Source organism: Varanus komodoensis, unplaced genomic scaffold (assembly GCF_004798865.1).
Source record: "Varanus komodoensis strain SLA01 unplaced genomic scaffold, ASM479886v1 scaffold57, whole genome shotgun sequence".
NCBI lineage: Eukaryota > Metazoa > Chordata > Lepidosauria > Squamata > Varanidae > Varanus > Varanus komodoensis.
The window spans coordinates 1549131-1562959 of NW_025336182.1; the positions used below are offsets into that span (position 1 = coordinate 1549131).

Genomic DNA, 13829 nt, shown 5'->3' on the forward strand with positions numbered 1-13829 from the left:
CAAGGATCATCTCCAGCGGCTGCCACAGCGCACCTGCCAGCGCAATGGAGTTCCCCAAACTCCCCAAGATCGGGGATGCTGAGAAGGAGAGCGAGCTGGGATTTGTCCACGGGGTCTCTGGACCAGGTAGGTTCTCCGCGGCCTGGTGCCACAGCCTGCCGAGCCTCCAACAGCCCTGGAGAGGAGCAGGGCATGGAAATTCACGGCGCCCCCAGCCTGCCCCGCACTGGCATCGCCTTGCAGAAGCAGGCCCCACGCTCTCCGCTTCTTAAGGAAATGCCAGAGCGTCAGGGCAGATCTTCCCTTCGCACCATGCAGGGGACCGCAGGGCTGTTGGACAGCGAGGGACCGGGAGGGAAGCCGCCCCTGGCTGCCTGGGCCTCTGCCCGTGGGTCCCGCCGAAGCCCTCCTGCAGAACCCCCGACTCCTCCAGGGCCCTCTGCGCAGCCATCCCACGTCCACAAAATTGTGGCAAGGCACCCTCCCACAGACAGACGGGGGCAGCAGCAGGGAAGCACAAAAGCGCGTGGTCTCAGTGGAGTTTTACCGACGTTAGGAACGGAACCCGAATAATTTCCAGGATAAGGACCTGGTTAACCCCATAGCAGGTTTGGTCCCAGTGCCCAGGCTGCCTCCACCAGACGCGTCCCCTTGTCCTCAGATCGTGGAAACTTTGTGCTCAGCTGCACATGCAGTTCTGCAGAAACAATGGAACAGGGAAGGGCACAGATGCAGACTGTGACTTCCACGTGAAGCTCAGATGTTTACAAGAGCAGCACTGTGATTATCCGCAACAGCAGTGTGGATGAAAGGCGATTCCCTGGCTGGAGAACATAGAAGCGTAGAAACAGCGGGTCAGGCAGGGCCTCCTGGGCCATCTAGTCTGACCCGGGCTCCAGCCGGCTCTGCTCTTGGCACGCCCACGGTGGCCTGCAGTGTCCCGAGGGACTGGCGTTTATTCCGACAGGTCTCCGTGGGCTTCCCTGTTGGGGGACGAGCAGTGGCAGGCGGCTGTGCCACGCAAGAATCTGTCAGTCTTCCAGATGCGGTGGGACTCTTTGTCGCATTAACGAGCATGTGACATTTGTCAAATTCAGGAAATAAAATTAACGAAATGCAATCTGCTGGGTTGTGCTTGTGCATTTCAGAAATGCCCACCAAGGTGGCATTCCAAGGTAACTGATATTTGGTTTTGGATTTGGTTGAGTCCTGCTTATTAAAACACACACACACACACACACACACACACTTTGCTGAGAAGGCTTCTTCGCCGATTTGGAGTCAGTTTTTGGCGGTGGCAGGACACGTCGTCTCTCCTGCCTCCCAACAGTGGTGATCGCCTGCAAGATGTCCGGGGCCGCCATGTATGAGCTGGTGCGTGTTGGGCACTGTGAGCTGGTGGGCGAGATCATCCGCCTGGAGGGAGACCTGGCCACGATCCAAGTCTACGAGGAGACCTGTATCCTTTGAGGAAAGCCCGGCATTCCTGCCCCTTTCCCTGGCAACTCGCTTCTTCGTGTCCTTTCTCTTGCCTCGTGTGCAGCCCCTTTCCGGGGTGGCTGTCCTGCCCCACGGCGCTCCTCAGGCCCCCCGTCCCCCTCCAAAGCGCACACTCCAGTTTCCCCGCCTCTGCTTTCGGGGTCCCTCCCTTCCCTTCCAAAAGAGTGGGTTTCTCCCCCAAGAGTGCTCCCTGGTGCTGCCATCCCCTCCGGGTGCCTTCCGAGGGGAAGTGCTCCTCTGGCAAAGCCCCTTCCCCAGGGAGGCTTTGCTGTCTTTCCCAGGCCAGGGGAAGAGTCCCCAGGGTGGCCGGGTGGCCCACATTCCAGTGGAAGCCCTCTGTGTGAAAGACCGTCAGAGCACAGTCCTCCAGATGAAACGGTTTTCTGCTTGAAGGGAGGTCCTGCTCACCAACTTAAAGAACGAGAAGTCTAAGTGGGGGAGCAAAGCCAGGCTTCGGGGGGGGGCACCTGCAGGGAACACCAGGACACCCCAAAGGTCATCAGGTCACTTGTCCCCTGCATTAGTTTCTGTACCTCATTTTAAATTACAGTCATTATTTCTAATTTTGTCTCTAGCTCTCTGGCCATATTAGCACATGCAAAGTTTGCACAACTCTGTGACCTCTTTTGTCCTCTTTTGCAGTGATATATTCCCTTGTTTTTGTAGATGTATAACTGGCCACCCTGTGTTTTGGTTGTCCTGGGCTTTTAATCTCTGGATGGCTTCTAATGCTGTTGGGGCAACCATTTAAACAGCTGCTTTCTTGGTTATCTTGAGCTTTTGTTGTTACTGTAATCACCCTGAAAACACAGTGCTTTTAAAAGAGTAAATATAAACATGTAAGCAGAGAGAGAGAGAGAGAGAGAGAAAGCACGCGAAGCTTCTAGCCATGGCTCACAGCTGTGGCAAACGCCCGATTTCCCAAGCAGGCCAGGCGCGAACTGGTCCTGGCGAGGCCTGTGAAGGCGGGACGTGGAAGCGCGTGTGTTCTGCTCTTGCTTGGACACCCAAGCCCCGCTCCCCCCACCCCCGCGCCTCCCACCCCCCACGCGGGGGCCATGTGCTTCCCCCTCCCCCGTGTGCCCACCGGGCCCACCCTTCTTTGCACAGGGAGGGGTTTTCCTGAGCCGGCGCCGCAGCTGGGGTGTGCGTGGGGGACCCGGTGCTGCGCACAGGGAAGCCGCTCTCGGTGGAGCTCGGCCCGGGCATCATGGGCTCCATCTTTGATGGGATCCAGCGCCCCCTGAAGGACATCACGGAGATGACCCAGAGCATCTACATCCCTCGCGGCATCAACATCTCCGCCCTGTCCAGGGAGCGCAAGTGGGACTTCAGCCCCTGCGCCAACATCCGGGTAATGCCAGACTCAGCGGGACCGGGCGCACGGGCTTTGGCATCCAGGGAAACGCTCCTTTGGAAGCTGGTTTTTAAAAGACTTGGTCTATTCTCCATAGTTGGTCTATGCCCCCAGTATGGCCCTTTCCTCACCCTTCCCATTTCGCCTTCACAACAGCCCTGTGAGGAAGGTCGGGGAGCGGGCGTTGGCACCCAGGCGTCTGCTCCCCGGCTCCAGCTTCCTCACCACCACACCACGGGTCCGTGGTGGATGTTTAGGCCCGTAGTTCAACTGCAGGTGGACAGCAATTTGGGGAAAGGGGCCTGGGGGGTGGGGCGGAAAGCACCACGGAACAGTTGTGATGTTGGTGAAGGGAGCCCAATCGATTTAAAGCTATGAGGCCTGTGACCTAGTGGTTGGAGGTTGGACTGGGCCTTGGGAGATCCAAGATCCATAGATTTTCCAGTCTGAGCCTAACCATCTTCACAGGGCTGTTGTAAAGATAAAATGGAGAGGAAGAGAACCGTGGAAGCTGCCTTGGGTTGATTTGTTTATTTATTAGATGTATATTCTGATTTTTTCTTTTAAAGAACTCAGGGTGGCTTCTCTCATTCTCCTCCTGTAGCTCTCAATCTTATCCCCAGAACAACAACCCTGTGAGGTAGGCTGGGCTGAGAGTCTGACTGGCCCCAATTACCCAGTTGGCTCTATGGCTGAGCAGGACTAGAACCCGGATCACCCGAGTCCCAGTCCTGCACTCTTAAGCACTGCAGGTGGGGTGTGAATGCAGTGCAGTGGAAATGTCCATGGAACAAAATGCACATTTAATAACATTTAAAAACAAGGGTCCTGGTGCAGGTCAGATGCCTTTACCTGCACGGGCCAGAAGAAAGGAAAGGCGTGTGTGCCCAGGTGAATCGCAGCTCCCCCTCTCTCCCCCCGCAACGGCGAGAGACTTTGGTGACAGAAAGAGAGCTGGGGCTGAAGGGAGAGGACTTTGCCTCTCCTGGGTGGGGCGGGGGGCAGGCCCCACGGAGGCACCATCCCCACCCTCTTCAGACTCACGAGCCCCGGAAAACGCCTTTCTGGAAAAGGCAAACCAGAGCCGAGGCGCTCCAGAGGCCAGGCTGTCCTGCCAGCGCGCGGCTTCGGGGCCTCCGTCTCGCGGCCGAGCGTCGAATGCTGCCTGGGACGGAACTGGGCCCGGCCTTGTTGGCACGGACCTTCCGGGTGGCCTCTTTGGCAGGCGGTTCCTCGCCCTGCCGGGAATCAGACCCAGGACCGTTAGCATGGGGAGCAAGCCCCCCCTCAACTAGCCCCCCCCACTGCTGGGGGGCAAACCCAGCCCTTTCTTGCACCGGTCTGGGTCGAGACCCCTTTCTTACCATTCCGTCCGCATTTCCCTTTGTTTTTAGGTTGGCAGTCATTTAACTGGTGGGGATATTTACGGCGTGGTTCGTGAAAACTCCCTCATCAAGCACATGATCATGGTGCCCCCCCCGGTCGCGGGGCACCATCACCCGCATCGCTCCGGCTGGGAACTACGACGTGTCTGTAGGTGTTGGGGTCGCCGAGGGAGGACCTGCCACGGGGAGGTCGGGGTTGCCAGGGAGGGCCCCCCTCCCCAGGCCCCCTCGCTTGCCTGGCAGAGATGCACCACGGGCACGGCCGGGAATTTTGCTCCCCGCCCACAGTGCTTTTGCAAACTTCAAAAAATGCACATGCGAGTGCATTTACAACTGAAACGTTTGCAACTTTTGTTAGAAAAATATGTATTGCAAAACGCACATGGTTTTCTCACTGCAGTGAAGGGGAGACCCACACACTTAGCCCGTTCCAAGAGAAGGAAAGCAGCTTCTAGCCGAACCGAGTGCAGAGCGCAGCTGGGAGACGCTGGGCGGGCCGGGGCAGACCCTGACCTCTCCTCCCGGCTGTGGCTGCACGGAAGCCCCTTGCGGGGGAAACAGAGCTTCCCGCATCCTGCTCAGGATCCTCTGAGATAAGCTTGTGACGGGCTGCCCAACGGAGGTGCTTAAAATCTAATGATTGCCTCAGTCATCTCCCCTACCCATTAATCAGGCATCCCATAAGAATTATTATTTTTCTTTAATATTATGCCCATTAATATTGTTGATATTATTAATATCTAGTTGACAGCTGGAATCTGAGAATTATCACCCCCACGGGCCTCCCGGCCGAGCTCCCCTGCAACCCGTGCGGAAGGAGCCACTCTGAAAGCTCTCCGAGGCTTGGGAGACGTCCCTGCAGAAGGGGAGGGGGGCGTTTCGGGGAGGGGGCAGGGCATGGGTTGTCCCGAAGCTGCTCCAGCCTCCTCCGCTCCCCTCCGAGCACAAGGGTGCAGAGTCGGGGGTGGCGGGGGGGGGCGGGATGGACACCCACATCGATTCTCCGGCTCAGTGTTGGATACCCAGCAGCCTTCGCGACTGCACATTATTTATTTAGTTATTTATTTACTAGATTTCCATTCTACCCTTTGCCTTTTAAAGAGCTCCGAGTGACTCACATCACTCTCCCTCCCGCTGCTGCTCTGTCTTACCCCCACAAACGCAACCCTGTGAGGTAGGTCAGACGGAGAGTTGGTGACGTGACCAGTCACACAGTGGGCTTCATTTCCGAGCGGGCACTTGAACCCGGGTCAGCTGAGTCCCCGCCCCGCCCCGCCCTCCTCCCCCCGACGCCACACTGGCCCTACCTGGGTGAGAGTCACGTCCTCGACTCAGCATCTGGTGCACCTCACAGGCATTGCGTCAGTGAGCCTCACAAACACCCCTGCAAGGTAGGCCATCCCCATCCCAGGAGCCACCACGTGGCTGCCACTTTCACCGACTTTTCCTCCCCGAAGGATGTGGTTCTCGAGCTCGACTTCGAAGGGGTGAAGGAGAAGCTCACGATGGTGCAGGTGTGGCCCGTCCGGCAGATCCGGCCCGTCTCAGAGAAGCTCCCGGCCAACCACCCGCTCCTCACCGGCCAGCGGGTCCTGGACGCCCTCTTCCCGTAAGCCCCACTCGCCTGCGCGGCCGGGCAGAGCTGGGCGGCAGCGACTGCCCTGGCCGGGCTCGGCCGGCGGAGAACGGCCAGTCGGGGCTCCTGCCGGGAAGCGCTTCCTCCCCACTCTCCCTCGCGACGGTGGGTGGGTGCCGCCAGCGGCCACCCCCCCGCTCATCTACAATTGAAGGGCAAAAAAGGGGGGAAGCGGGGGGGTCTGAGTAGAGCAGAGCAGAGCAGTTCGCTCAGCCTTGCGGGATGGGAGCGATAAAAGGCGCCGAACCGAACCGCAAGGGGGAAGACTTGGGTTAACGTGGCAGGCGAGTCTGGGCACTGCAAGCCACCTCTGAGTGGGCACTCTTGAACTGTCCTTCCCAGCCGGGCGGCTTCCCGGCATGCTGGCTGGGAATGATGGGAGCTGCAGTCCAACCCCGCAGAGGTCGCGGAAGGCCACCCTGGTCCGTGGGAGTGGCAGGCACGGCTTGCCTCGTTCCTCGCGGGCAGCAAAGAACCAGCACCTGGCAACGCAAAGGGCTTGGCAGCCGCGCATGAGGACCGTGCCCAGGGAACCCATGCGCCTCCCGCAGCCCGGGACCCACACGCCGGGGGCACACGCGTCCTGCAAGTTGAACGCGATCGGGAAATTAGTATCCCGATCGGCTCTTGACTGCACGTGGTCAAGGATTGTGCGAATGGGGATTATGGCATTTTAACTCGCCCGAGGCCATGAGGAAACATAGAAACATAGAAAACAGAGCGAGTCAGAAGGGGTCTCCCGGGCCATCTAGTCTGACCTCCGGCACCAGCCGGCTCCGCTCACGACATGCCCACCATGTGCACGTCCAGCCTCTCCTTGAACACCCTCACCAGTGGGGCCTCAGGAGCTAGGCTCTGGCACCCTGAATGTCCCAAACCCAAACTCTATTTTTTAATCTTGTTTATCTACTTAAATTATTTTATGGCAGTTGATATCCTCAAATCTCTAAGCAGGTCCAGTACATACAAAAATAAAAGCAATGTAAGATCATTAAAAAGCATGAGTGAGTGAGTGAGTGAGTGAGTGATTAAAGCATCACAAGGGAAAGAAGGAAATGAATGTAGCCAGGGGGTGTCTGTGTAAATAAGGGTGTCTCCAGGGGGGCCTTAAAGCTCCGCACGGCTTTTGCCTCTGGAACCGTAAATGGGGGAGCGCTCAAGGGGCTGTTCCACTGCTAAGAATTTGCATCCCATTATTCAGTGCCACGCTCTTGGTCATAGAACGGCCGTGATGAAGGATCTCTGGCATAAGCAGGGAAAGGGTGGGTGCTATTTTAGGACCCGAGGCAACATTTGCACCCCTTTGGGTCCCACAGCGGCTCCTAGATTTGGGGTGGCAAGGGGGCTGCTCTGAGAGGGTCCCAGTCCCCCTGGCTGGTTCCAAAGCCCCCTTGGGTGGGCTGGCTGCCGAGCCGCTCCTTGCATCCTCCTCTCCCCAGGTGTGTTCAAGGTGGGACCACGGCCATCCCCGGAGCCTTCGGCTGCGGCAAGACGGTCATTTCCCAGTCGCTCTCCAAATATTCCAACAGCGACATCATCATCTACGTGGGCTGTGGTGAGCGGGGCAACGAGATGTCTGAGGTGCTACGGGACTTCCCTGAGGTGAGAGTGGCAAGGGAGTGGGCAGGGCAGTGATGCACAATGGGCGGAGTCAGCGTGGTCCTGCATCCGCAGTGCAAACACTCGAGTTCCTTTATGGCTTGGGCATTTATACCCCTCAACGGCCGCCTGAGAATACCAGATTCTGGTACTGGCCTTGTATCAGCTTTGAAAAAAGCTAACTTAGAGCTGCCCTGAAGGCAGAATTATAAACATTAACTCTTGAAGTTAATCACCGAGAGCATCATGAAGCGCACATCGCTCGTGCCCAACACATGTAATATTTGGCCTCCTGCTCTGTGAAAGCCCCATCAAATCCAACAGGTAGTTCTCCAGCCTCTCCATTAAGGGAAAAGCAGGAGAGAACTTCCAAGTCTTTCTTGAATCCATTATCGAAATAGTTGTAATTAACTTGTAGCTTTTCCTTAACAATTACATAAAGTTTAGGTGGATCTCCAGATCCCTCATCACAAAGCGATGAATCACAATTTTCCCCTTAAGGAAAGGAACCACAAATCCTCAGCTCCGTTAAATGCAATTTGGGATGCTTCCCTTTCTGTACTTTATCTGGTTTGAAACAGCCAGAAAATGTGTTTGGAAAACGCAGTGAGTGGCGTAAGAAGAGAGATCCTGGCGTGGCCCGGGGCTTCAGGGTGCCACTGAGGCATCTTCCCAGCCCTGCCGCAACCCTTGATCCTTGGAGTGGAGGGGGGCAATGCCCCTCGGGGCAGCTTCCGCCCCCCCCCCCCGTTCGAGTTGGTGCAGAGCAGAGGCCAAAGGAGGGGCCAAGACACGCCAGCCCACTGCGGCTGCCAGCGGGAAAAGCAGGGGACCCCCCAGCCCCTGGAGGCTGGTAGAAGGGCGGTGGACCCCCAGAGGGCGGGGTGTGGCCCCCGGGCCCAAGGCCCCGATCCCCCTTGCCCAGCTCCTGCCAGCCATTCTGTCCCTCCCTCTCCCGCAGCTCACCATGGAGGTGGAGGGCAAGACCGAGAGCATCATGAAGCGCACGTCGCTCGTGGCGAACACATCCAACATGCCTGTGGCAGCCCGGGAGGCCTCCATTTACACGGGTGAGGCGGACTCTCCCGTCCTGCTCCACCCCCCCCCCCCGTGCAGCCGGCCTGCTTGCCCCATGCTGCGCCCATTGGCAGGGTGCTCTGCACTCAGTTCCCGATACGCAATGGCTTCTTAGTTTTCGACAAATCCCACGGGCTGTGCCAAAGGCGGCTCGTTGCAGCGGACGGCCCTTCCCTGTGGAGGTGCGCACAGCTCACTCCTGGCAAGCCGGAATTTGCCAGGAGCCCCGGCTTGCTGCTGTGTGAATGGAACGGTTGTCTCCCTGTGAGTGAGAGGCAGCATGGAGTAGTGGTTAGGGTGCTGGACTAGAGCTTGGGAGATCCAGGTTCGAGTCCCCACACGTCTGTGGAGCGCCCTGCGGGACTTTGGGCCAGAGACGGCCTCAGCGCAGCCTACCTCGCAGGGGGGTTGTGAGCGCAGAAAGGAGCAGCAGCTTGTAAGCTGCTCTGGGCTCCTTGCGAGAGGCGCAGGGCGGGGCATAAACACGCTTGAGCCGCTTGCTCTTCGGAGGGGCTCGACACCCCTCCCTTCTCATCTCTCCTCTGCTGCCCCCAACAGGGATCACTCTCTCGGAGTACTTCCGTGACATGGGGTACCACGTCAGCATGATGGCCGACTCCACCTCCCGCTGGGCCGAGGCGCTCCGAGAGATCTCCGGGCGCTTGGCTGAAATGCCCGCAGGTAACCCTCGTGGCTGCCCAGGTGTTCCTGGACCCCGAAGTGAGGCATGAAGTGGCTGGGAAGGGCCCTCCCCACAATGATCAGCCAAAGTTCTCTCCCCCCCCCCCCCCCCGCCGACCATCCTTCCTGTCCTGGCTGTGTTCATAAATATTTTTTTAAAAATAAAGGTTTTTTTAAACCCGCCTCCTCACCCCAAAGTTTGGCCACTGAGGCGATGCGCTTCCTTGGGAGTAAGCCCACTGAAGCCCACGGGAATAACAGCCAGCCTCGGGACACAAGGCAGCGCTCTGTGCCATTGAAATGCACATTGCAGGAGCCAGGCCATAAGCGATCTCGAGCTCGGGCAGGGTTCCCCAGGCGGAGAGGGGCGTGCGCACGTGCGCAGGTCTCAGCTCCGCGGCCCGGCTCCGAGCTGGCCCTGTGGCTTTCCCCCACAACGCTTACGAATGCTCCTTCGCTGGATCCGGGAATGGCTTCAGCCCGGACACATTCAAGTCTGGGTGGGGGGCAGGGAGGCATCCCAGCCCACTGGCATCTTGCATCCATGGGGGGGGGGGGGCTGACGCACGACACGTGTCCATGCACGCGCGAGCACACGTGGCAGCATCGCCAGGAGGCGGGACGGGGTGCTGGTTGAACAGGGGCTTGGCAGGGCGGCAGGGCCGGCCTCGTCCAAGAACGCCAGCTGGAGGGGGCGCAGGCACGACCCCAAGCCGGAGGGCCAGAGGAATTTCCAAAGAAACCTCGCCCGGGCTACACAAACAGGCTAGACGCCGCCAGCCCTGGGACACGGGTGCGCAGGCAGCGAGCTCCGAAGTCCCCCAGGGCACCTGGGCACCCCCTCATAACCAGCCCCCCGCCCGTTTCTCCCCTTGCCGTACTTTCTCCCCCACCTGCAGAGAGCCCCAGGCAGAGCTCCTCCTCCCCACTGGGCCCAGCCACCCGCGGGGACTGCCCTGCGTGGACGCGGCGTGTGCAGCCCGCGGCCTCCGAGGGGGTGGCGGGGCGCGCTCGCGGCCCGCAAAGGGGGGCTGACGCGGGGCTTGTGTTGCAGACAGCGGCTACCCCGCGTACCTGGGGGCCCGCCTGGCCTCCTTCTACGAGCGGGCCGGGCGCGTCAAGTGCCTCGGCAGTCCGGCGCGGGAGGGCAGCGTCAGCATCGTCGGCGCGTAAGTCCTGCGGCCTCTGGCTCCCGCCACCCCGGCGGCGTTGCGGGGCCGTGCGGCCGCCGAAGGCCCTCGGGCGGAGCCCCGGCCCACTCGCCGCCATGCCCGGGGCTCACCCTTCCGTCGAGGTGCGAGCGGGCAAGGGGCGGGCGCTGAAGGAACGGGCCGCTCCTGAAAAACGCGGGGCCCCTTTCCCAGCGAGGCAGCCCGCCTTCCTTCCCCTGCTGAGCGGCGGAGGGCCGTTGTGCTACCCGGTGAAGCTCCGCGTGGCTCGGTATTACGGCTGTGCCAACCGCGGCGGAGGCGGGGACGCCGCCTGGCCCTGGGCAGCGCGGGGGGCAGCGAGGCCCCTGCGCGCCCGGGGCGCAGGCGGGAGTGGCAAGGCTCAAGCCACGGGGCGGATTTGCAGGCCAGCTCCGCGGAGAGCGGCTCCCTCCGGGCGCGGCAGCTCCTCCCTCCCCCCCTCGCGAGCGCTGCGCGTGAAAGGCGCCGTGCGGCCCCTCGCTCGGACGCCCCCGGCGGGCCGCGAAGCCCCGCACAGGCCGATCGCGCGCGCAGGGGCCGCTCACTCTCCTCTCCTCTCCGCCGTGCTCCGTGTGCCCCAGCGTGTCCCCTCCAGGCGGCGACTTCTCGGACCCGGTGACCTCGGCCACCCTGGGGATCGTGCAGGTGAGTGCCCGCGCGCGTCCGCCCTCCCGCTCCTCCGCGCACGCAGCCCGCGCCCCCGCCCACGCTCCCGTCCCCGCTCCCGCGGCAGGTCTTCTGGGGCCTGGACAAGAAGCTGGCCCAGCGGAAGCACTTCCCGTCCGTGAACTGGCTGATCAGCTACAGCAAGTACCTGCGGGCGCTGGACGAGCACTACGAGCGGCTGCACCCCGAGTTCGTCTCGCTGCGCACCAAGGCCAAGGAGATCCTGCAGGAGGAGGAGGACCTGGCCGAGATCGTCCAGCTGGTGGGGAAGGTGAGGCCGGGAGGAGCGGGGCTGTGGCCACGGAGGCTGGCTCGCCCGGGCGCAAGCCGAGCCGGGCGGCGCTGGGCCGGGCACCTTGCCAGGGGGGCCTTCGTGCCCAAGCCCGCCCCCTGCAGCCCGGGAGCCCCCAGGGAGTGGCAGGCGGCAGGCGGTGCCCACGAAATCTGTAGCACACAACCGATGTGTCCAGAGGCAACGGACACGTCTGCACCTCCTTGCAAAACCACGGAGCCCCCTCCCCCTTACAGAGAAAAGTAAAATGTGCCGTATCCGGATGAGTCCGAAGCCTCTCGGTTTAGAATTTGCTGCCAGGGGGCCGCGGGAGTACAGGTGGGGGGCCGTTTGCTGGCACCTGCCCCCCCCCACTTGTCTCCTTGTGCTGCTCCGATGGCGATGAGCATGTGGGCGATTTGTCCAGGCTTCACTCGCGGAAACTGACAAGATCACCCTCGAGGTGGCCAAGCTGATCAAGGACGACTTTCTGCAGCAAAACGGCTACTCCTCCTATGACAGGTGAGCCATGCCGCCCGCCCAGCCTCTGGCCCTCTCTGTTCAGGTTTTCTGCTTGGTCCAGGGTTGCTTGTGTCAACAAAGGCCTGAGACAGGTGGGCACTGGGGCCTTGGCAGGGTACCGCGCTCCTCGGGGTGCCAGGGGGAAAGGGAGCCCAGACAGAGGGCTGCCACAGGAAGGGCCGCCGAGTGGCTTGCCAGGCCAGTGCCAAGGGAGCCTCGGGGCAGCCAGGTCAGCAGGAATGGCCCACTCTGCTGAGTCGCTGCTTTCCTGCGATGAGCCAGGCTTGGGATGGAAGCGGAGCTCCTGCGCAGCGTTTTGTTCTGGTGCGCGTGACGGTGAGTCCTTCCCCGTGGCCAAGAGCCATCCGTAAGGTCTCCCCGTGAGTAAGTCTCGTTCAGCCAGGCCCCATCCCACTGCTAGTGACCCATCTGGGGTGGGGAGCAGGCTTGGGTACTTGTCCCTTTCTGCGCTTGCATGGCGAAATTGCGCTGGAGGGAATGTCCGCTAGCTGGCTCGGCGGGTCCCGAGCGTGCCTTCTGCCCTGCCCCAGATTCTGCCCCTTCTACAAGACGGTGGGGATGCTGCAGAACATGATCGCCTTCTATGAGCTGGCCCGCCACGCGGTGGAGTCCACGGCTCAGTCCGAGCACAAAATCACGTGGGCCACCATCCGGGAGAGCCTGGGGAATATCATGTACAAGCTGAGCTCCATGAAGTTCCAGGTAAGAGGCAGGAGCCTGGCTTTCTAGTGACCCACAAGTGGGTCACAGGGGGCAAGAATGACGAGGCAGCCAAGCATCTCCAGCCTTTGATGAGGTCATTGCGGCTGGCTCACTTCCTTGCTTGCCTTCCCTTCCGTCTACCACCCCACCATCTTCCTACTTCCCGTCTCGCTACCTTGCTGGGAGCTGATCTATTTTTTAACTACCTTGCTGGGAGCTGATCTATTTTTTAACAACTGCTGTCATGTTGGCACCCCTAAATCTCCTTTCCTTTCTTTACCTAGGACCCGGCAAAGGACGGAGAGGCAAAGATCAAAGCTTACTACGCTCAGCTTAACGAGGAAATGCAGAATGCATTCCGCAACTTGGAGGACTGAAGGGGGAGCGGAAGCCCCCCAGTGACCTGAAGCAGGAACAGCCTCTTGTGTGGGGGGCACTGTGGGAGCCCCACTTAAAGGTTTCACTCTAAGGGCTCCTTCTTTGTGACTTACGTTGACCAGGCGGCTAACGACCACATGGCTGCTTACAAGGAGTGTCATGTCAGTTTTGCCGCAGTTGTAAGATTTCAAGCACCCCCTCCCCCTGGGTTCAAGCCCCTCTGTCTGAGCCCCCATTAATTCCCATTTACACATCCTGAATAAATTAAAATATAGCTATATCTCCTCATTTATATTTGCATAATAAAGAATCTGTAGTCACAAAAGTAGCTGTTTGCACCCTGGCTCCAAGACTGCAGCACTGAGACACTTGGAACTGGGCCTGCCTGCTTAGAAGACCCTCAGAGGGTCTTTTCCAAATGCACCCACCAGCCTTAGTGTGGTTAAATATGTCTGGTCTGTACAAGCTTGAGGCTTGCCGTAACAAGATCAGCACTCTGCGCAGCTCGATGCTTGAGGCAGGGGGAGTCACAGGCCGCGGGATGAGTTACAGGCCGACCCTGTCCCTCTGCTTATGGGACGGGACAGCAGGGGTACACCTGGCAGGGGCTTCTGGCTATGCAACCAAGGATGGCATTTGCCCTCTTGGCTACCGCATCACACGGCTGACTCATGTTTAGCCTGCAGTCAACCAGCACCCCGAGGTCCCTTTCACAAGCGCTGCTCTCCAGCCACTTGTCCCCTAACCTGTACTTACGACACCCATTCCTATGCCCCAAGTGCAAGACCTTGCACTTATCCACACTGAACGCCATCCTGTTGTCTCCTGCCCACTTCCATAGTCT

The 13829-nt window shown here is 60.0% G+C and overlaps 1 protein-coding gene across 1 annotated transcript; it reads left to right on the forward strand.

The window, feature by feature from the left end:
* The first annotated feature begins 44 nt into the window (after positions 1–44).
* Positions 45–13231, forward strand: LOC123032950 (V-type proton ATPase catalytic subunit A-like). The gene is given in 15 exon segments (XM_044449196.1): positions 45–126; positions 1331–1459; positions 2640–2854; positions 4252–4329; positions 4331–4390; positions 5700–5851; positions 7318–7480; positions 8439–8547; positions 9113–9235; positions 10290–10404; positions 11007–11070; positions 11159–11362; positions 11790–11884; positions 12436–12607; positions 12892–13231. Coding segments are annotated over 15 exon segments (1854 nt in total). The 3' UTR covers positions 12985–13231.
* Positions 13232–13829: the final 598 nt, after the last annotated feature.